Source organism: Elephas maximus, chromosome 2, assembly GCF_024166365.1.
Source record: "Elephas maximus indicus isolate mEleMax1 chromosome 2, mEleMax1 primary haplotype, whole genome shotgun sequence".
NCBI classification, from domain to species: domain Eukaryota; kingdom Metazoa; phylum Chordata; class Mammalia; order Proboscidea; family Elephantidae; genus Elephas; species Elephas maximus.
The window spans coordinates 101,588,931-101,615,856 of record NC_064820.1 but is presented as its reverse complement, the minus strand read 5'-3'; the positions used below and the strand labels follow the sequence as shown (position 1 = coordinate 101,615,856).

Here is a 26,926-nt window from a genome sequence, read left to right as displayed (position 1 = left end):
GGAGATTATAGTTGGAATCCACTCAATGGCAACAGGTTTGTGTTGTTGTTGTTGTTGTTTTAAGACACCCATGGGAGCCCTGGTGACGCACTGGTTAAGAGCTTGGCTGCTAGCCAAAGGTCAGCAGTTTGAATCTACCAGCTACTCCTTGGAAATCCCTTGGGGCAGTTCTATTCTGTCCTATAGGGTCACTATGAGTTAGAGGCAGTTCTACTCTGTCCTGTAGGGTCACTCTGAGTCAGAATCAACTTGACGGCATTGGGTTTGAGTATTTTTTTTTTTTTGTATGGGAGTCCTGGGGGGTGCAGACAGTTAACATGCTTTGCTGCTAACCAAAAGACTGGAGGTTTGAACCTACTTAGAGGCATCTCGGAAGAAAGGCCTGGCGTTCTAATTCCAAAAAACTGGCCACTGAAAACTCTATGGACCACAGTTCTACTCTGGCACACATGGGGTCACCATGAGTCAGAATTAACTCAGCAGCACTGAGTCCACCCTAGATTTCTCACTGATTGAACTGGTCAACAAGAGAAATTTGTCCTCGCCTTGCTAATTACTGTCTGGTTCAATCACATGAGAAGCTATTTCGCCTCACAGTTTCCTTATCTGGAAAAAGAGAAAACTAGATTAGACCTTGTCCAGCTTTAATTTTTTTATTTCTATCATCTAAAGTTTGTGTGTGTGTGTGTGTGTGTGTGTGCTTTAGGTGTGTTTACAGAGCAAATTAGCTTCTCATTCAACAATTAATACACAAATTGTTTTGTGACATTGGTTGCCAGCCCCACAATGTATCAGCACTCTCCCCTTCTCCACCCCGGTTTCCCCGTTCCCATATCATCTAAAGTTTTGAAGCACCAAAGAAACTTTAATTTTCTAAGGCAAGAAAGCATGCTAATGTATTTTTGGAAAATTTTGACCCCCTAGTTACTTACAAATTATCAGAAACCTTATTTCCTGTGGCTCCTAGTTAGTCAATATGTTAATAGAATAATTTAAACCAAAGCTTTTTCTTTAGGAACTCATTCAGATGTAAATTTCTATTGCTTTTATAAAGCCAAGTGAGGTTATTCTTTATTACATATAACATTTTCTTAAAGCTAGTCTGAAAAACTCTCACTAAATTTCTTTTGTTCTGATTCTTTTATTATAGAAAATTTTAAAATAAAAGTAATGAAGTTCTTTTTTATAGGTCCTGCCACATCTGTTATTACCAAGTTTTAAAAGACCACTGCAGGACAAAAATTGAGAAATAATTATCTGTATTTTAACCAAGATGCACACACACATAAACTGTATATTCACTTGGTTTATATCATTCTTAGAATTACTGCCAGAGACCTGAAAGTCATTCTTGGCTTAGAACAATTATTCAGCTTCTTTCTAAAGGCTCCTGATTACTATGCTGTCACAGAAAGTAGCAGAGTCACAGCTCTTATTGATTTAGTATATACTAAAAAATACTAGCTGTGAAATATTTGTTCTTTTCTTCTTAGGAATCTTAAACAGTGTCATGGAAAGTCAAAATTAAGAAAGACCATAAATATCTTCATCAGCCCTTCTTGCCTCTTCTTTCACATTTTATAGATGAGGACGCTGAAGCCCTTCCTGGATTAAATGGAGTTTCTATATTTTTAATGCTGATTTGAAATATTAGAAAGATAATTAGATAGTGACCCATGGATTCTTTAAATTATATGCTTCAGCCTGTATTTTATGTTTTTTTTGTTTTTGTTTCAATTAATTTAATATGCAAGATTGAAATAAATTATATGTGACTAAAAAAATCATAAACAAAAATTATTGTCATTTTGGATAATCCTTATTTTGCTTTTCTCCTTTCTGAAGATAATCAAGAATTAATATTTTGGGCTTACAGCAGCTGGACTTTGGGGCAAATGCTGTATTCTTTCTAAGCTATATGTCTCAGAAGTCTAAGGGTCTACTCTAATATTTGGCCACCAAAGAGACTGTTGGTAATATACTGACACTGTGTTACTTGACCATATGTACCTTCACTTACTTTCTTTTCTCTATTTCCTCTTCTTCTCATTTCTGCTTTTCTTCCTTCTTTATCTGTATCTTATCCCTGCTGTAGGCATCTGTGGACATTGTTTAACACTTTCTATAGCATTGAATGCTCAAGATGCTTCAGAACCCTGAATCGAGTGAACACTGGCTAGCCTACACTCTAATGTTGTAATTTCTCCATAAAACTCTTATAGGTAATAATTATAATAGCTAATACTGACATAGTGCTTATCATGTACCAGGTGCAGTGGGTAAATGATAGGGCTCCTATCCAAAAGGTCGGCAGTTTGAATCCACCAGCCGCTCCTTGGTAACTGTGGGGTAGTTCTACTCTGTCCTATAGGGTTGCCATGAGTCAGAATAGACTCAATGGCAATGAGTTTGTATACAAGGTGCTGTTCCAGATAATCTGCATAAGTTAATTTATTTGATCTTTAAATAATTCTTTGAGGTAGGATTATCATTTTCTCTATCATTTTCAGTACCTTGACATTATTTTATATGGAATAAGCATACCCTTTAACAATAGTAAATAGACGAATTTCTGTCTTCCTAGAATTTTCCAATATCGAATATATATTAGAATATATTTTTAATCCATAGTAGAATTTTCAGATATCTGATGCATATTTAATCATAGCTCCAAAGAGTTCAACCAAACAAATACTAATTACTGATACAGGAAGAAGGCTTCTTTATGCCGTTCAATGAATTCAGGTCTTGAAGCATCGTTAAAGAGACAGACAGCTACATCCTCCACTATTCCCAAATAGAGTAGTAGCTTGCCTGATGATGGTGCTATGTTAAACAATTAAACTCTTAATGTTTGACATTATCAAGATATCCTTCCCTATGTTGGTTTTAACAGTAGAATTAATAATTTAAGAAATATCACCTGGAAATTTGAGGAAAAGCACACAGGTTTCTTTTGTTTGTTTTGATTGGAGTGATAGTCCCAGGACTTTCTAATCATATTAAATAGCAAGCAAGCAAACAAAAAACACTTTTATTCCATTTATCACATAAGTAATACAGATTCATTGTGGGTAATACATACTATCAGAAATAAGGCAGGAAGAAAGGAAGAAAGGCAGGAAGGAATGAAGGAAAGAACAAAGAAAAGATGTTAGAGGAAGAAAAGAGAAAAGTCACCTGCAATCCCGTTATTCATTGATAATCACCGTTAAATTGTAGACTACTTTAATATATGTGTGTACAGATACATATTTTAATAAAAATATTATGCTATCATACACTTTTCTAATCTCTTTTTTGTAACTAAGTAATATAGCTAATTAAAACAACCGATTATTGGGCATTTATATTATTTCCAATTTTTCTTTATATATTTCGCATAATTGTAATTAACTCCCTAGAATAAAGTCCTAGAGAGGGAATACCCAAAAAAGTTTTAAAAAACTGTTGCCACTGAGTCAATTCTGACTTACAGCAACCCTATAGGACAGGGTAGAACTACCCCATAGGATTTCCAAGGGATGGTTGGTGGATTCAAACTGTCGGCCTTTTGGCTAGTAGTCGAGCTCTTAACCACTGTGCCACCAGGGCTCCAGAGAAGGAATAAGTGGGTCATGTAAGTAAAATTTTAAAGCTTTTGATATTATTGCCAAGTTGCTATCTAAGACAGTCATACAATTTATATTCCTACCAGCAGAACCCAAAACTACCAGCAAATACTGTTTTTCACTGTCGCTTTGTCAGTTCTTGGAGAATCAAGAAGAAACATTTTTTCAAATACGTATGAGCTGTTTATCAGTAATGTGATTTCTAGGTTAAAAGCAGTTCTACATTCCTATAACTTTACACTAAATAATTGTGAAACTGAATTACCAGTCGAATAAAGCACAATTGCTTGCCAGATTCTGCTAACCATAATATGCCTTCTGATTTTAAAGCCTCCACATGCATGGAGTCCGAGATAGAGGTCATGCGGTGCCTGAGACTGGCACTGACGGATGCCATCAAGGACACTGTAAAGCAGATAATATCTGTGATGAGCTCTGGGAGAAACCGGGAGACAAACATAAACAAGCACAGTGTTCCTGAATGTTTGCTTAAGAACATTCCAGATGAATGGAATTATATTCCAGAAGAAACCAAAAGGAGAGAATCAAGCAAAGGTAAGGTTCCTTAATTGCTTTTCTTTAAGAAAACACCCCCAGAATAAGCAATTTCCTAAGGTATGCGATCAAGTAAAACTCTAAAAAACATGTAAGAATGGGACACTATATTAATCTTCTTTCACCAAGTATATTTGGAACCCTTCATTTTCTTTACTGTGAGCCACTACATCGAGGAAACTGGACATGAAAATGATTCAGATGGCCATCTTCTGTATCTAACCACCAGTTCAGAATTTTCTTTGATATTCTGTGTTCATGTTAGTATTCACGGATTAGTCACATGATTTTGACAAATTTCCTTTTAAATCTATTGGGTAATCTAAAATTCGTGCTCTTGAGAAGATTGCTCTGATATTCAGTTTAATTATTCTTTCCTTTAAGTTTTTCCCCTGCAACCACCAATTATTACTTCTTTTCCTCCTTGTTAACACACCTACATGTGCAGCTTTTAGGTCAAAAATAGCACCCCATTTAGTAACTACATCTATTTTTCTGACAGGGTATTTTTTTCCCCCACTACCTATGGTTCTGAATTCAGTACATTGTTCTTATTTTGGGCGGTACACCTACCAAGTGTATTTAAGAACCATCAGTTACACATACTATTCATTTATTTTATTAAGTTTCTTCTTAAATGGTTTCTTCCTACCTAGATGTTTCTACTTTCCCAAGACTCCTTTGAATACATATTATGCATTTGTATTCATGAATATTCTTTAGGAATTTTAAGATAAAAATTTTCCCTTTTATATTCGTCTTTGAAGAAGGATTTTTTTTTTTTTTCACTATCTCTAAGGAAGTTTTTCAACACTAAAATACTCCAGCTGAACCCCCTAAAGTCAGTTGAAGAGACTAGCCTTTCATTCTTCTTCTTGGAGATCCTAATAATGTGGCTCTTATCCAGCGACCTTATATTACAAACCCAAATCAATTATCTTTCTGTGACCCTTCATAGTAATGCGTTAGTTCTGTCCAAGCCCTATTAAACTGCCTTTGAATCTAGTAAACCCATTTAATTGAAAGTGGAAAATGTCAGCTTTTCATTAGTGAAGTTCCTCCCTGTCTAGGAGTTTTGCCATTTCTCCTTCATCCTAGTTTTTGGATATTTCATACATCTTGAACAATTCAAGAGGCATGATCTATAATTAACATATCATGTGATATGAGTAGCACTGTTTTACTTGTGCAGCCCTGGTGGCACAGTGGTTAAGAACTTGGCTGCTAAATGAAAAGATAGCAGGTTGAATCCACCAGCCTTTCCTTGGAAACCCTATGGGGCTGTTCTACTCTGTCCTATAGAGTTGCTATGAGTTGGAATCAATCTCGACAGCAATGGGTTTGTTTTTTTTGGGCAGGAGGGGGCGAGGTAATTTTACTTGTGGCCTTCAAATCCATCTGTTTGTGAATACTTTTGTTTTTGCAAGCCTTTTGGAATTCCTCTATAGCATTTCAAAGAGATTCTTCTCTTGTTCTAAAAAGTGCTCACTTTCTAGATGCCAGTTGTTAGGGTTTCCTTATTGTATAATAGCTTTTATCAAATTATCACTCAGGGTAGAAGGATAACATACAGACAGCCACAAAGAGTTCCAGACCACGTGAATATATAAAAGAATATGGTGGAAAAAAGTTACTCAATACCACATTTTCTGTTTCTGGTGGTGATAACAATAGAAGAAGGCCGTCCATCTTCATTCACACCCTCAAAAATGCAACAGGGATTTTTAGACTAGCACCTCTCAATCTTTTCTTCTTCACTGCAATATAACCCACTGCTATTGAGTCACTTTAGACTCATAGTGACCCTCCCTATAGGACAGAGTAGGGCTTCTGCATAGGGTTTCCAAGGAATGGCCGATGGGTTTGAACTGCCGAACTTTTGGTTAGCAGCCAAGCTCGTAACAACTACACCCCCAGGGCTCCAGTACACTACAATATACAAGACAGCTGAACATTAAGTCATTATTCATTTCTTTATTCATTGAATCGATTTTTTACAGAGTGAGCATTTACTACATATCAGGCAACGTGTTGAGGCAGGGGATATACTGTAAATATCTCCTTTTGGTGCTTGAAGTCTAGTATAATTGTGTTCAAATGCATGCAAACATTTCAGGGGATGTACAAGACAATTCTTTAGTGTGTAAGAAGAAGGAAAGAAATTAAAGTTTACTAAAATTTTATGTGGAGATTGTCACTATAACCTCCCTTGGCCTGCAAGTGAGCCAGTCTTGTGCTGGGGACAATAGGTGAGGAAGCTCAAGGGAAGAGCAAGGCTCCACAATGTTGGGGTGGGGCAGCAGTGGTAACCTCACTCCATTACTGTTAATCATATTGTATAAAATTTAAATTGTCCTTGACCTTAACAACTGCAGGCTAAACCAAATATGGGGCACGCTAAGAAAAAAAGTGACCAAGTAAAGAAACTCACATTTATTTTCTTTCTTAGTATGAGCTCTTCCTTAGTCATATTAAGAGGTAAAACAATGATGATCTAACAGATTTGGACCAAAAAAAAAGAAAGAAAGAAAGGTATGGGAAAACCATTTGAAATATGGCTTCCCATACATTATCATTAACAGTGACTCTTCTCCTAAGTGAGTTTTTTGCCTTTAGGTATTAACCCACGGCCTTCGAGTCAATTCTGACTTATAGCGACGAAACAGGACAGAGTAGAACTGCCCCATAGGGTTTCCAAGACTGTAAATCTTCTCCATCAGAGTGGCTGATGGGTTTGAATCGACAGCTTTTCAGTTAGCAGCCAAATGCCTTAACCACTGTGCCATGAGGGCTCCTTTAGATATTTGTTGTTATTAGGTCCCAACGAGTCAATTTCAACTCATAGCCACCTATGTACAACAGGATGAAATGGTGCCCGGTCCTGCTCCCTCCTCATAATCATTGTTATGCTTGAGCTCATTGTTGCAGACACTGTGTCAATCCATCTCACTGAGGGTTTCCTCTTTTTTGCTGACACTCTGCTTTACCAAGAATGATGTCCTTATCCAGGCACTGGTCCCTTCTGGTAACGTGTCCAAAATATGGGAGATGAAATCTTGTCATCCTTGCTTCTAAGGAGCACTCTGGCTGTACTTCTTTTGAGACAGATTTGTTCGTTTTTCTGGCAGTCCATGGTACATTCAGTATCCTTCGCCAACACCATAATTCAAAGACATCAATTCTTCTTTAGTCTTCCTTATTCATTGTCCAGCTTTTGCATGCATATGAGGCAATTGACACCACTGTGACTTGGGTCAGGCACAACTTAGTCCTTAAGCTGAACTTTGATTTTAACACTTTAAATGGCCTTTTGCACCAGATTTACTCAGTGCAATGCATTGTTTGATTTCTTGACCACTGCTTCCATGGGCACTGATTATGGATCCAAGTAAAATGAAATCCTCAACAATATCAATATTTTCTCTGTTTATCATGAAATTGCTTATTGGCCCAGTTGTGAGAACTTTTGTTTTCTTTATGTTGAGGTGTAATACATACTGAAGACTGTGGTCTTTGATCTTCATTGTGCTTCAAGTCCTTTTCACTTTCAGCAAGCAAGGTTGTGTCACCTGCATAATATAGGTTGTTAATGAGTCTTCTTCCAATTCTGATGCTCTTTATTCTTGTTCATATAGTCCAAATTTGTGGATTATTTGCTCAGCATACAGATTGAGTAAGTATGGTGAAAGGATACAACCCCGATGCACATCTTTCCTGACTTTGAACCGTGCAGTATCCCCAGTTCAAAGGGCTACCTCTTGATCTATGTACAGACTCCTCATAAGCACAGTAAAGTGTTCTGGAATTCTCATTCTTTGCAATGTTATCCAAAATTTGTTATGATCCACACAGTCGAATGCCTTTGCATAGTCAGTAAAACAAAGGTAAACATCTTTCTGGTGTTCGCTGCTTTCAGCCAGGATCGATCTGACATTAGCAATGATATCCCTCCTTCCTTGTCCTCTTCTGAATCCAGCTTGAATTTCAGGCAGTTCCCTGTCAATGTACTGCTGTAACTGCCTTTGAATGATCTTCAACAAAATTTTGCTTGTGTGAAATTAATGATATTGTTTGATAATTTCTGCATTATGTTGGATCACCTTTCTTTGGAATAGGCACAAATATTGATCTCTTCCAGTTCGTTGGCCAAGTAAATGTCTTCCAAATTTCTTGGCATAGAAGAGTGAGTACCTCCAGCAGTGCATCTGTTCATTGAAACATCTCAATTGGTATTCTGTCAGTTCCTAGGGCCTTGTTGTGCCAGTGTCTTCAGTGCAGCTTGGACTTCTTACTTTAGTACCATCAATTCTTGATCATATACTTCCTCCTGGAATGGTTGAACGTTGACCAGTTCTTTTTGGTACCGTGACTCTGTGTATTCCTTCCATCTTCTTTTGATGCTTCCTGTGTCGTTCAATATTTTGCCCATAGCATCCTAAGAGATTGCAACTTTAGATTTGAATTTTTTTTTTTTTTTTTTTCAGTTCTTTCAACATGAGAAATGCCAAGAGTGTTCCTCCATTTATGTTTTCTTCAGGTCTGTTCATGTGTCATTATCATACTTTGTCTTTTTGAGCCACCCTTTGAAATCTTCTGTTCAGCTCTTTTACTTCATTTCTTTCTTTTGCTTTAGCTACTCTACATTCAAGAGCAAGTTTCAGAGTTTCTTCTGATATCCATTTTGGTCTGTTCTTTCTTTCCTGGCTTTTTAATGACCTCTTGCTTTTTTCATGTATGATGTCCTTGATGTCATTCCACAGCTCATCTGGTCTTTGTTCGTTAGTGTTAAGTGTATCAAATATATTCTTGAGATGGTCTCTAAATTCAGGTGGGATATACTAAGGGTCGTACTTTGGCTCTCTTGGACTTGTTCTGATTTTCTTGAGCTTCAGCTTGAACTTGCGTATGAGCAATTGATGGTCTGTTCTGCAGTTGGCCCATGGTCTTGTTCTGATTGATGTGGAGTTTTTCCATTGTCTCTTTCCACAGACGTAGCTGATTTGATTCCTGTGTATTCCATTTGGCAAGGTCCATGTGTATAGTCACCGTTTGTGTTGTTCAAACAGGTATTTGCAATGAGCAAGCCGTTGGTCTTGCAAAATTCTATCATGTGATCTCTGGTGTCATTTCTGTCACCAATTCCATATTTTCCAAATACTGATCTTTCTTCTTTGTTTCCAACTTTCACATTCCATTCACCAGTAATTATCAATGCATCTAGATTGCATGTTTGATCAGTTTTAGGCTATAGAAGTTGGTAAAAACCTTCAGTTTCTGCATCTTTGGCCTCAGTGGTTGGCGTATAAATTTGGCAAGTACCTGTATTGGCTGGTCTTCCTCATATGTGTATGGATATTATGCTATCAATGACAGCCTTAACCTTCAGGATAGTTCTTGAAATGTTCTTTTTAACAATGAATGCAACACCCCATTCCTCTTCAAGTCATCATTCCCAGTATAGTAGACCATATGATTGTCTGATTCAAAATAGCCAATACCAGTCCCTTTCAGCTCACTAATGCCTAGGATATCAATCTTTATAAGCTCCGTTTCATTTTTGACAACTTCCAGTTTTCTTAGATTCATACTTCATACATTCTATGTTCTGATTATTAATGGATGTTTGCAGCTATTCTCATTTTGACTTGTGACACATCAGCAAATGAAGGTCCTGAAAGCTAGACTCCATCCATATCATTAAGGTCAACTCTACTTTGAGGAGGCAGCTCCTCCCCAGTCGTATTTTGAGTGCCTTCCAACCTGAGGGGCTCATCTTCTGGCACTGTAACAGACAATGTTCCACTGCCGTTCATAAGACTTTCACTGGCTTAAATTTTTCAGAAGTAGACCACCAGGTCTTTTTTCCTAGTCTTAGCCTGGAAGCTCAGCTGAAACCTGTCTGCCATGGATGACCCTGCTGGTATTTGAAATACCAATGGCATATCTTCCAGCACCACAGCAACAGGCAAAGCACCACAGTATGAGAAATTGACATATGCATGGGCCTTTAGATATTAGCTAAAGCTAAATTTGAAGTATTCTTGATTAGCAAGAAATTTCAAAATTAAATATCCAGAATATGAAGACAAACCTTTGTAATGTTTTTCAGCAACGTGTTAAGTCAAATTATATTTAATTGAGTACTTTACAAAATTTGTCTAAACAATAATAAATGTTTAGAGGCCCTTTTTAAAGAACTCTCACTTAGGGAGAGACAAATAGCCACTACCATAAGGTAACATTTGTCCTTCCTGCCACAGTGAGAATGGCAGAAATAATAAATGGAAAACACTTTGGTGATAAACTAAATTGTATTCTTTATTTCTTTGTCAGTAAAAGTAAACACTGTTATGAAGAAAACATTGAAGATTAAATAAATAAATATTAAAATAAATTATGCTGTGGAGGAGATTTACCATACAGTTGGATGAAAGTTCAGATGTTTATAACATAGTTCAGCTTAGGTATTTGCTCCATTGTGTTACAAAGAGCAAATACAAAAAGAGCTAGTTGTTTTGTTTTGTTTTTGTACAGCAATTAAATGAAAATATACCACAGAAGATATTTTCTCAAACAGTAAATTACTTTTTTAATAAAAAGAATGCTTTATGGGGAAATTGTTGAAGTAATTGATTTAACTGAAACAGTAGATTCTGGAGAGAGGTAATAGAGGTAGGGCTGCAAAGAAAATGTATTCATAGTATTGTTCACATGCAAATTTTAAGAAAGAAATTGATGGCAGAAATACACAAAGTGTTAGAAACCATCAAGGTAATTTGTTTTATAAAAACAGAAATATTAGTTTTATAAAAACCAGTGTTAGCTGTAAAAATATCATATCTGCACACTTAAGAACTTGTAAATAGAATTTTTAACATAATTTGAAATATTCAAAATAAGGAGTTTCATTGATTCTTGGACCTTTTTCTTAGAAATATAAAAATGCAACATTTTTCAATTTATTTGCAAGAGCCAATTGACCTCATGAAAGATGGACATTTACTACTCAAATTTCAACAACAGCCTTGCATAGTTGGAGGTTGAGTCTGAAAAACAAGTGCCATGATTTAGTAACACAGCTAATGATAAATATACTTGTTCTGTGTGGCTTTGTGTATCTTGTTAACTGGTATTTTACCTATGCCAGCCATTAAAACCAATAATTAAAATGCACTAAGCTTAAGCTTGGGTTTTTTTTTAGCTTAGAACCTTGTCTTTTAATCCTGTATCATAAAGTGTTAAGCCCAGATCTTAAAAGCAATAAAGTAATATAGCATACTGAATCACATTATCCTCACTAAACAATTTTGATATTTTTATCACTAATACTAAAATAAACTAAAAATTAATTTTAAAACATCATTTTGTCTTTATCTCATTCTTTGTAAATGTCCTTTTTACATATTTTATAATGCAAAAATGTATTAGTACAGCAGTACATGTATGGAGGAGCCATAGTGGCACAATGATTAAGTGCTTGGCTGCTAACCAAAAGGTTAGGGGTTTGAACCCACCAGCCGCTCTACAGGAGAAAGATGTGGCAATCTGCTTCCCTAAAGATTACAGCCTTGGAAACCCTATGGGGCAGTTCTACTCAGTCCTATAGTGTCGCCAGGAGTCGGAATCAACTCGACAGCAATGGGTTTGATTTTGTTGTTTTAGTACATGTGTTATAGTATGTCTATTCTAAGACATACATTTTTATTCTCACTTTATCATCTTTGAAACTGGGAATGAATCTTAAAATATGGCATATTATAATCACTTTTGGCTTAAACAGAGTCAATTTATTTAAATAAAGACAGAAAAATGAGTGTGTGACATTCTTAAAGGATCTCTCCCAGGTGTGTTGTAAACATCACCATAGACTTCAGAGCCCCTGCCATTAGTAGGATGGATTTATTACTGTGTCATCAGCCTAAAGGTCCTGACTGGAATTTGCCTTAGGCTTTAATTGGTAATTCAGTATCCAAAATATGTAGTAATTGGGGATTTTTTTACCTGGTGTCCTCAGATTTTATAAAATATCAGAAGCACAGGTTTGAAGAGAATTGATCATCTCTATCTTATATCTACTTAGATTGTCAATTGTTTACTCAAGACCTGTGGTTAAGCCCTCTTTAGGATAGAAAGGAATACAAGATGTAATCTTTTATGTCAAGTACCTGACAGTAGAATAAGGAATATGAAACATAAAGAACCATAAATCATCTAAAATAACTTAAGAACACAGAGAAGAGAGGTCACAAGAGAGCTTCTTAATTTGCTTTATCTATATCACACATGTTCGTTTGAATAAAAAGAAAACATTTATCAAAGAACTATTTTTGCATGGTACTAAACTAGGTGCTTTCACATTCATTATCTTATTTAATACAACGGTCTCATAAGATCATTCAAATTTGTGTTGGATCCAATTTATATAAAATTATGAAGACTGTTCCAGTTAATCTTTAAAATGATTCTTATGTTGCTATTAATTTCTGAGGCGTCACTAGACTAGACATGTGTTTTCCAAGAGCTTTGCAGTTTCTTAGAGTTAAGGGACTGTGTTAAATGTTACAAATATCTTGAAATTTTTTCGCATTGTTTTATTATTATTTTTGTTGAGTCAAAGCAGTAAAGAATGTTTTATTGAAGACCTCAAAGCTATCTCCTTTGGCTCCTCACTCAGTTTCAATGTTCAAATTCAATTATGTATATATTATATCAAAACACTGTGTCTGGCTTTGTGGGATACTCCAAGAGCTAAGACTTTTTTTTTTTCCATGCTCTTAATGAGCTTTTAGTCTAGTTGTAGAGACAACTCATGAAGTCATAAATAACGATATAACAATAATAGATAATAATACAAAAGATGACACAGCATGGCACAGAATGGAATTAATTGCCAAAATAGTACTATGGATAATATATTCAAATAAATTCAGAAGAGGGGAAGGGACTTTGAACTAAGAGTTGAAGAGTTTGTGTGGACTATGAAGAGATAGGGCATTCAACGAGGGAGTAATGAGATATTCAGAAGCCTAAGTAAGGCATTTGACATGGGAGTAACGAGATATTCAGAAGTCTAAAAGTAAAGAGGATAAAGCATGTTGAAAGACTCAAAGAGAAGGTTCACAGAAACAGGCTAAGGTTGACTATGGGGTGTTTTGAGGGTAAGGGTACACAGACGAATCTCATTAACAGTGGAAAGCAGCTCAAACAACTGTAGCAGAACAATTGGATAATAAAAGTCATAGTATATGAATTTGGCTAATCCATAGCCTGGGTTAGGAGGATGAGTTACAAGAGTACTGCTACAGCAGTATAAGTATTGCTATGAGCAAGGACTTGAACTAGTTCTATAACCATGGTCCCAGGGAATAGGAAAGGGTGTCAGAGATGAAGGGGTGGGAAGATTTATCAGTGCTGGTAGTTGCTGTGTTATGAGGGATAGGAAGGGAGGAAGGAAGGGTAAGGAAAAAAGAAAGGGAGGGAGCAAGAGAGGTGAAGAAAGGAAGGAAGCGAAAAAGATGGACGAAGGGAGGGAGAAAAGCAAGAAGGAAGGGAAAATCAGGAGGGCCAAGCCAGTTTGGAGGAAGACAATGAATTTAGTTTTAGTTATACTGAGTTAATGGTGAGTAGGACAGAGAAGTGGGAGTGCCTAACAGAGACCTGGACTAAGGATTCTGGAGTCATTTAAAAGAGTGGTTCTCAACAAAGGGCATTTTTGCCCTCCGTGGAACATTTTGCAATGTCTGGAGACATTTTTGGTTGCCACAACTGAGGGAAGCTATTGATATCTAGTGGGTGGAGGCCAGGGACGATATTAAATATCCTACAATGCAGAGGACAGCTCCTCACTTCCAACAAAGAATTGTGTACCCTAAAATGTCAATAGTGTTGAGGTTAAACCCTAGAAAGGGAGAATTAGTAAATCTATCATAGAAATAGTACCAAGTAAGGAGAACAAAAAGCATTAGTGAAAAGTGGAACCAGCATACATCACAAAGAAGCCAAGAGGACCAATGGAGGTAAACATGAGCCAGTTTATTGAACAAATATTTACTGAACAACTATTATATGTCAGATACTGAGTGTTGGAGATACAGCAGTGCCCTTATGGATCTTAAATTCTAATGGAGGGTGACAGATAATGAACAAATAAAGGAGAAAATCATTAGATCATGCTAAGTACTATAATAAAGGCAACAAAATAGGATTCCATAATAGAGATCGGCTGTGGCACAGTAGTTAAGCACTCAGCTGCTAACTGAAAAGTGGCCAGTTTGAACTCACCAGGTGTTCAAGGGAGACAGATGTGGCAGTCTGCTACCATAAAGATTACAGCCTTGGTTCTTGGATCAGGTGGACACTTGAGACTATGTTGGCATCTCCTGCCTGGAGGGGAGATGAGAGGGTGGAGGGGGTTAGAAGCTGGCAAAATGGACACGAAAAGAGAGAGTGGAGGGAGAGAGCAGGCTATCTCATTAGGGGGAGAGTAATTGGGAGTGTGTAGTAAGGTGTCTATGGGTTTTTGTGTGAAAGACTGACTTGATTTGTAAACTTTCACTTAAAGCACAATAAAAATTATTTAAAAAAAAAAGATTACAGCCTTGGAAACCCTATGGTGCAGTTCTACCCTGCCTTATGGGGTCACTATGAGATGGAATCGACTTATTGGCAGTGGAGTTAGTGGGAGGCTAGGATAGGAATGGTGTGAAAGGACTGCTTTCAATGAGATGGCCAGGAAAACTCTCTGAAGAAGTGACATTTGGACTAAGAACTAAAAGTAAAGAAGGAACCAGTCCCTGAGGAGAGTAGTGGTGATTCTCTCTCATGGATTCCAAGGGAAGAGGAGAGAGGCTTGAGGGGGTCAGAAGTATCAAAGGCTGCGAAGAGCCAACATTTGTCATCTAGGAGAACATTTGGGCCCTTCAAAGCTGCTGTTTTAATGGATAAAAATATTAATAGTAATTCGGAATGTTCTAATCTTCAGTTGTCGGAGAAAAAAGAAAAAGTCTTGGCATTGCTTAGACTTGGATTTAGGGAATGTCAGGCAGTGCTGCAGGGGACCCTAGTAGAGTTCTGTCAGAAGACGTCAAGCACTTGCTCTTCTTGACAATTTTCTCCACAAAAAATTAGACGTCCCCACACAATACTCAAAACAACCCAGCGATAGAACGCAAATGCTAATATTAATCATACCTTTTCTTTCTTTTCTTCCCCAGGCTTCACAAGGCTTGCTGCTCAGGCGGTATCTATTGTAATCAGCAAGTTACCTACAGTGATTGCATGTTTGCCTCCCCCAATTAAATACTTCTTTTTTCTGTCTGAGAGAAAAATGTCAAAAAACTTTGTTGAATTGAAGAAAGCTGGCCTGCTTGTCTGGAACTTGATTGTAATTATATGTCGGATATTTGAGGATGGAAACACTGTGGAACTTTTAACAGGTGCCTCCCTTGACAGATGGTGTAAAGAGAAACTCAGTTTAATCTGTGTGTGTTTAGAAAGCATCATGAGAGAGCAGACAAGTAACCCTAATCAAGTGACCCGGAAGGTCATACAGAGCATTGAGCAGCAAAAGCCCAACTGGATTGAACGCCAATTGTTGAAAGCAAGGAAATTGAGCACTGAATGGTAAGGCGATGTTTTTCTTCCACTGAATTTCATCAAATACATTCACAATAAGAAATTTACCTATAAACAACCACAATAACAAAATGGTGTCAGATGGGCAGCCATGGTCATTTAGCTAATTTCATGGGAACTTAGTTTAACTATAAAAAAAGATAAGTATTCCACTGAAAACTGGGTTTTTAGAAGTTCCTTGTCTTAGTAAAATTCGAGCCCAGCTGATACACTGCAACATTATACTTGTTTAGTCACCATCTTAAAGTTTCTGATTAAAAGGATGGTAGTCAAGCCCAGGAGAATTTAGTTTCAGTGCACAAACAGGTATCTAGTGGATAGCTTGGAGCATTTTATAAACGGATTGGGCATGGAGATTATATTAAGAAGGAATTAATGGATATAAAAGGCTTTTTATTGCTTTCTGTGTACCTATTGCCAAAAAGGTACACATTTTTCATCTAGTAATTTAAGAATCCCAGAGGGCAACTGGGGCATATCACACTCAAGCTATAAACACACCCAGCTGTTTCTGTATGAAAATGTCAGCCTTCTCCTAGGTTTGTCACCAAGAGCCGAGTGATTTGTGGTGTTGCAAAGATTTTTAAGGGTCCCTGATAGATTTAAATATTCTCCTGTCTTCATATTAGTCTTCAGGTATAGAATTGCATGATATTGATAAAGGAATTCAGTTCAGATGTTCTGGATTACAAAGTCAGTCTTTTTCTACAGCACCCCCACACAATGTCCCCATTCTTTTAAAATGTATTCATGCATACTAGCAAATACGAGCACAGCTTTCTGCCTGAAACCACGTGAAATATGGTTACTTTTGCCAGTACATGATAGTGATAAAGAGCTCAGGCTTTGGAATCAGACGGACAAGTGCAAATACTCTGTAGGTGAATTATGCAAGTTATGGAGTCTCTCATAGCCTCAGTTTCAGTGATGGTACCAGGCTTGTAACAGTTGTTTCGAAAATTAAATGAGTTAACATCCATAAAGCGTTTAGCATCAAGCTTAGCAGTAGTAAGCATTTATTTATTGTTATTGTTGTGTAAAGTCGAGTAGATTCCAACTCATAGCGAACCTATAGAACAGAGTATAACTGTCCCCATAGGGTTTCCTAGGCTGTAATCTTTACGCGGGAGCCCTGGTGGCACAGTGGTTAAGAACTCAGGCTGCTAACCAAAAGTTCGAATCCACCAGCTGCTCCATGGAAACCACATAGGGCAGCTCTCCTCTGCCCTATAGAGTTGCTATGAGTCAGAATCAACTCAACAGCAATGGGGAAAATTGCTAGGTCTTTTCTCCGGCAGTGCCGCTGGTGGGTTCAAGCCGCTGACCTTTCGGCTAGCTGCTGAGCACTTAACCACTGTGCCACCAGAGCTTTTGTTACTTCTAACTATTAAAATACAGTGTACTTACTGGTTGGTATTATAATAACTAACAATCTTGTTAATATCAATGTATGAGACTTCATATTAATCCAAATGGGGAAGAGTAGGTAATCATGATTTTCCTGGTCATGACTCACTGACTTCTAGAAATTGACTTGTGGGTGCCCCATGAGTAGGAGTAACAATAGCAGTCAGGCAAATGCTTAGTAACATTGACAGTGACCTTCTTAATCTTTACATTTGCATTACAATGCCAATTTATAGGCTTTAATCCAATGACTAAAAGATTAAGGCCAGATGTCATCATCCCTGGCAGTGGTTGTAAAAAGGAGAGGAAAAAAAAAAAGAGTAAAAATAGTGGATCTGATTATAGTTACAAAATTAGATTTTTGCTATTGCTGAGGTAGGAGCCCCTCTTTCAAATAAGATCAATTTAAAGCAATGTCTAAGTAACACACCTAGAGCTGCATACAGCAATCTGCAAGTAAAGCTTTTCCGTTGATAGTTTATTTTATTTGAATTTCTATGAACAGTACCAACACATCTGGTATCCTATAGTAGGAAGTTATTAGCTAATGTTTGGCTGATTAACAATGAGCTAAAAGATGATTTAGCTCTCTTTTGCAACATGCATCAAAAATGAAGAATAGCTGATTTTTTTTTAATGTTTTACAGCCCTCAAAGATTCTGAATATTTTTTAACTAGCATAATGCTATATCTTAATTTCTCGAGTGATATCTATACACAAAAATGCAGATTTAAAGTTATTTATTGAATTTATTTGAAAAAAGTTAAAATTGGCTTAAGAACTTACTTTAGATAGCAGTCTCTCCCAGGTTTCTGGCACTATAGGATGTTTCCTATTGACTTTCGATCTCAAATTGATTATCTGACATACAAGTGAACTTCCACCTCTTTCTCACAAGTCAATGGTCATTTGGTATACAGATCCCACCATGAGGAAACAATGTATTTTAAGCCATGATGGCTATGGAGGTGGAGGGTTGCCTTGACTTTACCATAATTTTTTTTTTTTTTTAAGTATGGGAATGTAAGCACTTGAACTAAAATCGCTCTTCTGTTAAGATAATTAAATCTTAACTCTCCATCAAGATTATCTTAGAACTACATGATATCATTTAGCTAGATTTCTTTCACTTGCATCCAGATTTGACTTTGATTTTATGGAAATTGTGAAAATAACTGCAGTGGAAAAGGTGGCAGCTGTAAGCCTTGCCTGTCTTGCATACTGCCTGAAAACATTACTATTCATTAAAATAACCTTCACTTTGTAGTAACACTCAAGCTGTAAACAGTCAACTTCGATTCTGGAGAACACACAGCCCAAAAAGTAAAGAAATGTCTGTCTTTGCAAAGTAATTTGTTGAGTTGAAGATTATTGTTTTTCATCATGGTGACCCTGACTTGGTTGGCTGGGTGCATATACAGATTAAGATTAATGCAGTTATTCCTTGGCTAAGGTCTGCCTCTTTCAGGGCACATTCTCCCTAATGACATGATTGATAGGCAGCCCCAAATCCAGAGAGGAACTCATTAATCATAGCATTGACTGAATCCAATCATTTGCTTCACCTGCACAGTGATGGACAGGAAAGGATACAATTCAGGGGCTGACACTGAGACACTCCTTTGTCAGAGGGCCTCAACTTTTTCAATGTCAGTCTCTAAACAACCTGACAAGGAATTTTGCTTGCAACCTGTGTGCAGCTTCAAAAAGATATTTTTTGCAAACTTTTTTTTTTTTTTTGTCATAACAAGGTCTTTAAAGATTTACTCTACGTAATGAATCCTTCTCAGACGGAGTAGGATTTGCTTTAATTTTTAGCAAGGCTTATATAATCTTAAAGTTCCTTTTTTTTTTTTTTTTTTGAGAAGGATGTTTTGAACTACATGTGGAAGCAATATCAAAGTTAACGTCCAGCAGCTGCGTATCATTTGGTTCAGTCTTCAGGTCAGCGGCACTGACTCTTAGCAGAACTAATTTTATAATCATGGCAAAAATGTCAGTAATGAACTGCAGTATACAGCTGATTACACCACAGTAAATTTCATTTCATCTGGCAAACAGTGGAAAACCACGAGTTTTCTTAAGAATACTTAAATTGCAAAGCCTAACATGATCCCAATAGCAATTGCGATAAGAAAATTCGTGTGGAATGTATATGATGGAAGTTGAATACCATGATTTGGGGCGGGGGGGGGTCTGGTATAGTTTAAGAATTGTTTTTTTTGTTTTTTTAATTGTTGTCATCCATTACTACCACGTAAGTTACGTTTAAAATTAGTAGGAAACTTATGGCTCGTTAGAAGTGTTTCGGAAATATAACTTGTACATTCTTGGTGTAGTGATAAAAACCCACTGCCATGGAGTCGATTGTGACTTATAGCGACCCTACAGGACAGAGTAGAACTGCCCCATAGAGTAGTGATAGTAGACTCTTTTTCTGGAAGAATAATCAGGGTAGTAACTTTTGCTAAGTACCTGTTACAGAGAAGAAACAGGAGGGGGGACACACATTTTTTAAAAAGGCAACAAGTATCAAGAGGCCAATTTAAAATACCCAGTGGTAAGCTCACTGCCGTGAAGCACCCAGCCTATATTTAGCATAATGGGCTCCCCCTTTTGACACTTTAATTAGTCTTTAATGTGTTCTTGATAGGTGTAAGGAGGCATCTACAAAAGACGGAATACCAAAGCTATTTCTGGCATCAAAGATACTTTTTATCCTCAAAGAGAAAATACAAATTATTTCTTACGTGTTCTCAAAAAGAAATGTTTTGTTTTCATCCAATGATTATAGCAATTTCAACAATTGCAGTAATGGGAAAATGTTTTATAGATAGGAGTATAAATGCAATAAAGAAATGTTTTAAACGAAACTATTCAATTTTCAAAAATGCTTTCAGGTGCTTAATTCTAAGGCACCGTTGATGCAAGCAGCAGCGGCTTGGGAAGGGCTGAGCCTATCTGAGCAAAATCTTTATGGGTACTTTGAATATGAGATTTACACTGGCTCTCCACACTCAACCTCTGATTATTTTCCATCTTTACAAGTCTTCACTACTAATATTCATGTGCTTTCTTTGTATTAGTGCATTTATGACAATAGAGAAAAGCACTGCTTTAGAAGAAGGAGATATTGCTCGTGAACTGACTGAGCAGAAAATAAACACGATGGTCCTGGATATCTGCCACAAACCAGGTGGCAGCGAGTACCTGAGGCAAATTTATCACATCTTGCGGCTCAATGAGGTAGGGAAACGGCCTTTTTACCGAGCAATTAGGTGTGTACTGGCCTGAGGCAGCGTCTGCTGGCAGCTAAGGGTTAGTCAAGGAGGTGATAATACTTCTTAAAGTCAATACCAAACTCAATATTGCATTATTAATAGAATCTATTCTGCCCTGGCTGTTCTGCATTTGTTCAGAAAAAGCTTCCCTGAAACAATGTAGGTTTCATTTATATGATTTAAACAATAATACGACTGATAAACTCCGTTCAGTCCTGAGTTGTATAGACTGGAGGCGTGTTTTGGAAAGTGTGTTTTGACCATTAAGCTGATGTTAAAATCTGGTGTTTGTGAAATGGAGAATTTTCTGAAGAGAGATGTAGCATTTCTCCCGGAGACGTCAGACTGGTGTTGGTGAAGTTGGAGATTTCCTACATAATGAAAAAACTTCAGAAGAATATTGAACAGTATTCAGGAGCAACTAGATTAACCCAAGAAAATTCATTAATGCACGGACACTGGTTAGAACCAATGTTACGCTTGTCCACCTCTCTGCTGGGTTAAGCCTCTGACCTTGCGTGTTTCTGGCTGTCTTAGCAAAAATGCAAAATAGTTACTTGAAATGATATAAGTTTGCAGGCTTAATCAGATTTAAAATGATCATATGTACCTGAGTTAGAGTGTGGCATGTCTAATTATGTTTATATTTGCAAACACATGAATGTATTTTGGGGGATAATAAAAATTTATAATATGAATAATGTGAGGATGTAGTTTTTTTTTGTTGTTGTTGTTCTCAATAAACCAAACCAAAAACATATTGCCACCCACTCAATTCTGACTCATAGCAACCCTATGAGGTAGGCCTTAAAAACTATAAATTTCCAAGGAGTGAATTCAATTCTACCACAGCATTTTATTACTCAGTTATATAAATGTTTTCCCCACTATTATCTATCTGAACATTGCTGCTAGTAAATCTTATTTCCTGGCTTTCATAGAGCTAATCAAACAGTCTATAAACAGGTATTTATTGACATTACAATGTATTCAATGATAACCTGAGAGGAATGTGAGGAATTTGTAGCTGTGAGAAATGACCCTGTTTTCAATGTGCTAGAGCTCCATCTGTTATTGTTAGGAAGTAATATTTTAATACAAACTAGTCACTCTTGCTAATGATCCCTCATACCTTGTTTGGGTTTTCTGTTTGGAGAACTCAGGAAGTGGCCCTGGCTAACTGAAAGTCCCCCATTGCAAAGTCATTTCCACCATTTGTATGTCCACCTGGCCACTCAAATTGGACAAAGTAACTCTCGTAACTACTAAGGAACAGATATATCTGATTACCCTTGGGTCTTTAGTTAGGTGGCATTACAATAGTTTGGAGGATAGTAGTGGCTGGTATAGTCTGCTAAACTGATAGAATAGTCATAGTTTTAAAAGATAATAATCACTAATACTGAGAATAAAGCAAAACCAACAAAAATTAAGTTGAACCGTTATTGGCCACCAGCCATCTGCTATATTCTGGGAATCTAAAGTCTATTCTTACCCTCATAGAACTCATGTACCTCTAAGGCAGTGGTTATCAACAGGTGTGCTATGAGATCTGATATCACTCCACTGCTGAACAGTTTCTGAACCACCACATTCTAATCAATTAACCTCAACTAAAAAAACAAGCCCATTGCTATCAAGTTGATTCCCACTCATAGCGACCCTATAGGACAGAGTAGTACTGCCCCAGAGGGTTTCCAAGGAGGAGCTGGTAGATTCAAACTGCCAACATTTTGGTTAGCAGCCGAGGTCTTAAACACTAACCCCCACTGAATATATTTACTGTTGTGCCAATATCTATTGAATACAATGTTAAGCTAAGTACTTGGTGGTTTATTGAGCTAAGTGAGATGAGACACAGTGCTGCAAGGTAAGAAACATAGTGTAAGGTAAGGCTAGAACCAAAGAAAATAGACCTATGTCTTGTGACTATAAAAAAAGCACACACACATACACACACAGGCAATAAACCTAAACAACCATACAAGGGTGACTAAGCAACTAGTATAGTACTTACGGCTGCTTTTATAGATACTGGGAGGCATTCTTATCTTATAGATGAAATAGCCTTGTGATTTTTGCCCATTTGATGAGTAGTAACCGGTTCTTTCTGGTTAGAACCCCCGCTGAGAATTTGTATTTCTACCTCAGATATACTGAATCAGAATCTGCATTTTAATATTTTAACAAATTCTCAGCAGGGGTTCCAAATGGAACAAACTGGTTTGAGGCCCTGGAGTAATGTTATGAGTCTTTAGCACTTTCAGGTATGCTGCTAAATATTATTTGAAAATATCTTTTAAATGTAGACGCATTTATGGGTGTAGGCCTGGGTGAGAGAAAGAATGGGTACCATTGATAGAAACAGAGAAGTTATGAGGGAAATGAGTCTAAAGATGTTTTGCCTTTGAGGTAAAGATGTCCAAGCTAAGTGTCCAGTTGGTAGTTGAAGAGCTTGGTCCAGAACACAGGTGAGAGAAACTGTGCCTCTAGAGTTGGTAGTCTACAATGAATATGGTAGTTGAGTTCATGAGATGGGAGGAGCTCTTCAGTGGAGGGAAATAGACAAATAGTAGAGAAATAAACTTTGAAGTAACTACCAGACAGGGAGCGTATTTAAGAAAGAACGGAAGCTGTCTCAAGAAATATACCAGATTTGGGCTTCCTGGCCCACGGAGGGAGAAAGCTATGTGCCTTTGGGCAGGAGGCTTGCTGGCAGAGTAGGGTGCCTCTGGGCACTTGGTGGAGCTAAGTTTGTCTACCCATGGAGCTAGAAGTGAGCACCTTCAGCTGATGCTTAGTGGCAGAGTGGGGTGCCCCTGGGTACTTATCAACAGAGCCAAAAGAGCTTTGCAACACTTGCCCAAGTAGGGCAGAAACTGGGCTGAGAGGCTGAGGGCCAGGGAGAGACCTACCTGTGGCTACAGCTGAGAAGAGGCTGTCCTGATGGCAGAGCTGTATCCTGAGTGTTCCCGAAGGTGAATTGTAACCAGTTACCTCCCTAATAAGCCCCGTAACTGTAGGTGAGGGGAGGGCAGGGAGGGAGGGGAAAAAGAAAGAAAAACATACCGAATTAATAGTAAATCTGGTTAAAGCATGTCACAGAAAAGGAATCTGAAGCTTTTAAGAAAGGGTAGGGTCAGGAGTCCCTGGGTGGTGTAAATGGTTAAGTGCATGGCTCCTAACTGAAAGACTGGAGGTTCCATTCCATCCAAAGGTGCATCGGAAGAAAGGCCTAGTGATCTACTTCCAAAAAAATAGCCATTGAAAACTCTACAGAGCACAGTTCTACTCACACACGGAGTTGCCATGAGTCAGAATCAACTCCACGACAACTGGTTGGTAGTGACAAGTGTCAATACAGCAGAGAGATCAGAGAGAGCAAAAAGGGAGAAAACACGATTGTGTTGCTACTTGCAGCCGAACCCTTTCTCTTTTTGAGTAGTGGAAACAAAGGAAGTCTAAATTCCTTTGTTCCATGTAAGGGTAAATTAAAGAGGCCGGAAACCCTGCTGTTGTAATAGTTGAGAGCTACGGCTGCTAACCAAAACATGGGCAGTTCAAACCCACCAGGTGGTCCTTGGAAACCCTATGGGGAAGTTCTGTTCTGTCCTACAGGTTCACTATGAGTCAGAATTGACTCAACGGCAATGGGCTTGGGCTTGGTGGCTCGACAGTCAAGCACTTGGCTGCTAACCCAAAGATCAGCAGTGAACCCACCCAGAGGCTCTGCAGGAGAAAGAATTGGTGGTCTGCTTTTGTAGAGATTATAGCCAAGAAAACCCTATGGGGCAGCTCTACTCTGTTACATGAGGCCTCTGTGAGCTAGATAGACTCTATGGCACCCAACAACAAAGGGGAAAGAGTTACATTAGCCAAAACAAAGTAATTTTTTCAATGAATGTAGTTTACTTCTTTTTGAAATTTTACTTGCATAAATCATGATGGTGAAAATTTTTTTCCCTGTCCAATATCTAATTCTAGGCAATAAATTATTTTTCTGATGGCTTTATTATTATCTAATAATATTTAGTAAAAAAAAAAAAACCCATATATGTGGTGGCACTCCGTTGGACACTACAGAATTAATTTTTCTAAAGAGAAATGGTTGACAACCAGAAAATTTAAGAAATGACTATCTTTGTTGTTAAGTAATGGTTTCTTTACGTATGTAGGGCTTCAGGATTTGAAATTTGCCTTCCGCGGTGAGTGTGGTATACATTCTCTATTCATAAAGTTATAGAGGCACAGGGAAAAAGCGCAGTGAGCCAGACCAGAGATGTGGCTTCTCGTCCTGACTTTACCACTCACTCCTGTGTGACCACAGACCTTTCGGAGCCAATCATTGAGTGTGATGTTGGACTTGTTATTAGCTACCGTTGAGTCAGCCCTAATTCATGGCAAGCCCTTGCATAATGGAATTGGACTGTTGTGATTGATAGGATTTTCATTCGCTGATTTTAGGAAGTAGATCGCCAGGCTTTTCTTCCTGGTATCCGGCTATTATTGTTGTTGTTAGGTGCCATCAAGTTGGTACAACTCATAGTGACCTTATGTATAACAAAATGAAACACTGCCCAGTCCTGAGCCAGCCTCACAATCGTCGTTATGTTTTAGTCCATTGTTGTAGCCACTGTGTCAGTCTATCTCATTGAGTGTCTTGCTCTTTTTTGCTAACCCTACACTTTACGGCACTGGTTTTTTTTGGGGGTCCACTTTACCAAGTGTTATGGAATGAATTGTGTCCCCCCAAAATGTGTGTAAACTTGACTAGGCCAAGTTTCCCAGTATTGTATGATTGTCCACATTTTGTCTTCTGATGTGATTTTCCTATGTGATGTAAATCCTATCCCTAAGGTGTTGATGAGATGAGATTAGTGGCAGTTATGTTAATGAGGCAGCACCCAATGTACAGGATTAGGTTGTGTCTTTAAAGAAATATAAAAGAGAGAAGTGAGCAGAGAGACAGGGGGACCTCATACTACCAAGAAAGTAGTGCCAGAAGCACAGCCTGTCCTTTGGACCTGGGGTTCCTGTGAGGAGAAGCTCCTGGATCAGGGGAAGATTGATGACAAGGACCTTCCTCCTAGAGCTGACATCCCCTGGATGTGGCACCCTGAATATAGACTTTTAGCCTCCTAGACTGTGAGAGAATAAATTTCTCTTTGTTAAAACCACCCACTTGTGGTATTTCTGTTATAGCAGCACTAGGTAAGACACCAAGCATGATGTCCTTCTTCAGGGACTGGGCCCTTTTGATAACATGTCCAGAGTACTTGAGATGAAATCTCACCATCCTGGCTTCCAAGGAGCATTCTGACTGTATTTCTTCCAAGTAGACTTGTCTGTTCTTCTGGCAGTCCATGGTATATTCAATATTCTTCACCAACACCATAATTCAAAGTCATCAATTCTTCTTCACTCTTCCTTATTCACTGTCCAGCTTTCCAATGCATATGAGGCGACTGAAAATATCATGACTTGGGTCAGATGCACTGTAGTCTTCAAAGTGACGTCTTTGCGTTTTAACACTTTGAAAAGGTCTTTTGCAGGAGGTTTGCTCAATGCAATGCAGCATTTAATTTCCTGACTGCTGCTTCCATGGGGATTGATTACAGATCCAAGTAAAATGAAATCCATGACAACATCAATCTTTTCTCCATTTATCATGATGTTGCTTATAGGTCCAGTTGTGAGAATTTTTGTTTTCTTTATGTTGAGGTGTAATCCATACTGAAAGCTGTAATCTTTGATCTTCATCAGTAAGTGCTTCAAGTCCTCTTCACTTTCAGCAAGCCAGGTTGTAACATCTGCGTATCACAGGTTGTTAATGAGTCTTCTTCTAATCCTGATGCCACATTGTTCTTTATATAATCTGTCTTCTTAGATTATTTGTCCAGCATACAGATGGAATAAGTATGGTGAAAGGATGATGCAAGCCTCAGGCACACCTTTCCTGATTTTAAACCATGCAGTATCCTCTTGCTCTGAACAACTGCTTCTTGATCTATGTATACATTCCACATGAGCACAATTAAGTGTCCTGGAATTCCCATTCTTCTCAGTGTTATAATTTGTTATGATCCACACAGTTGAATGCCTTTGCATAGTCAGTGAAACACAGGCAAACATTTCTGATATTCTCTTCTTTCAGCCAAGATCCATCTGGCATCAGCATAATATCCCTTATTCCATGTCCTCTTCTGAATCTGGTAGTCTTGCTAATCAAGATGACTTTAAATTATCTTTAGCTAAAATCTAAAGGCCGATGCATATGTTAGTTTGTCATACTGTTGCAATTGTGTTTGAATGATCTTCAGCAAAATGACACAGTGGTTAAGAGCTCGGCTGCAAACCAAAATGTTGGCAGTTGGAATCCACCGCTCCTTGGAAACCCTATGAAGCAGTTCTACTCTATCCTATAGGGTAGCTGTGGG

The 26,926-nt window shown here is 37.8% G+C and overlaps 1 protein-coding gene across 5 annotated transcripts in view; it reads left to right on the top strand.

Moving 5' to 3' along the window:
- The window catches only part of KIAA0825 (KIAA0825 ortholog), a 445,920-nt gene that overhangs the window by 200,646 nt on the left and 218,348 nt on the right, over positions 1-26,926 (top strand). For all 5 annotated transcript variants that reach the window (XM_049867904.1, XM_049867915.1, XM_049867914.1 and 2 more), the window contains exons 16-18: positions 3,942-4,166; positions 15,380-15,788; positions 20,295-20,454. In XM_049867904.1, the coding sequence (XP_049723861.1) occupies positions 3,942-4,166; positions 15,380-15,788; positions 20,295-20,454 (794 nt within the window). The remainder of the gene's footprint in view (positions 1-3,941; positions 4,167-15,379; positions 15,789-20,294; positions 20,455-26,926) is intronic.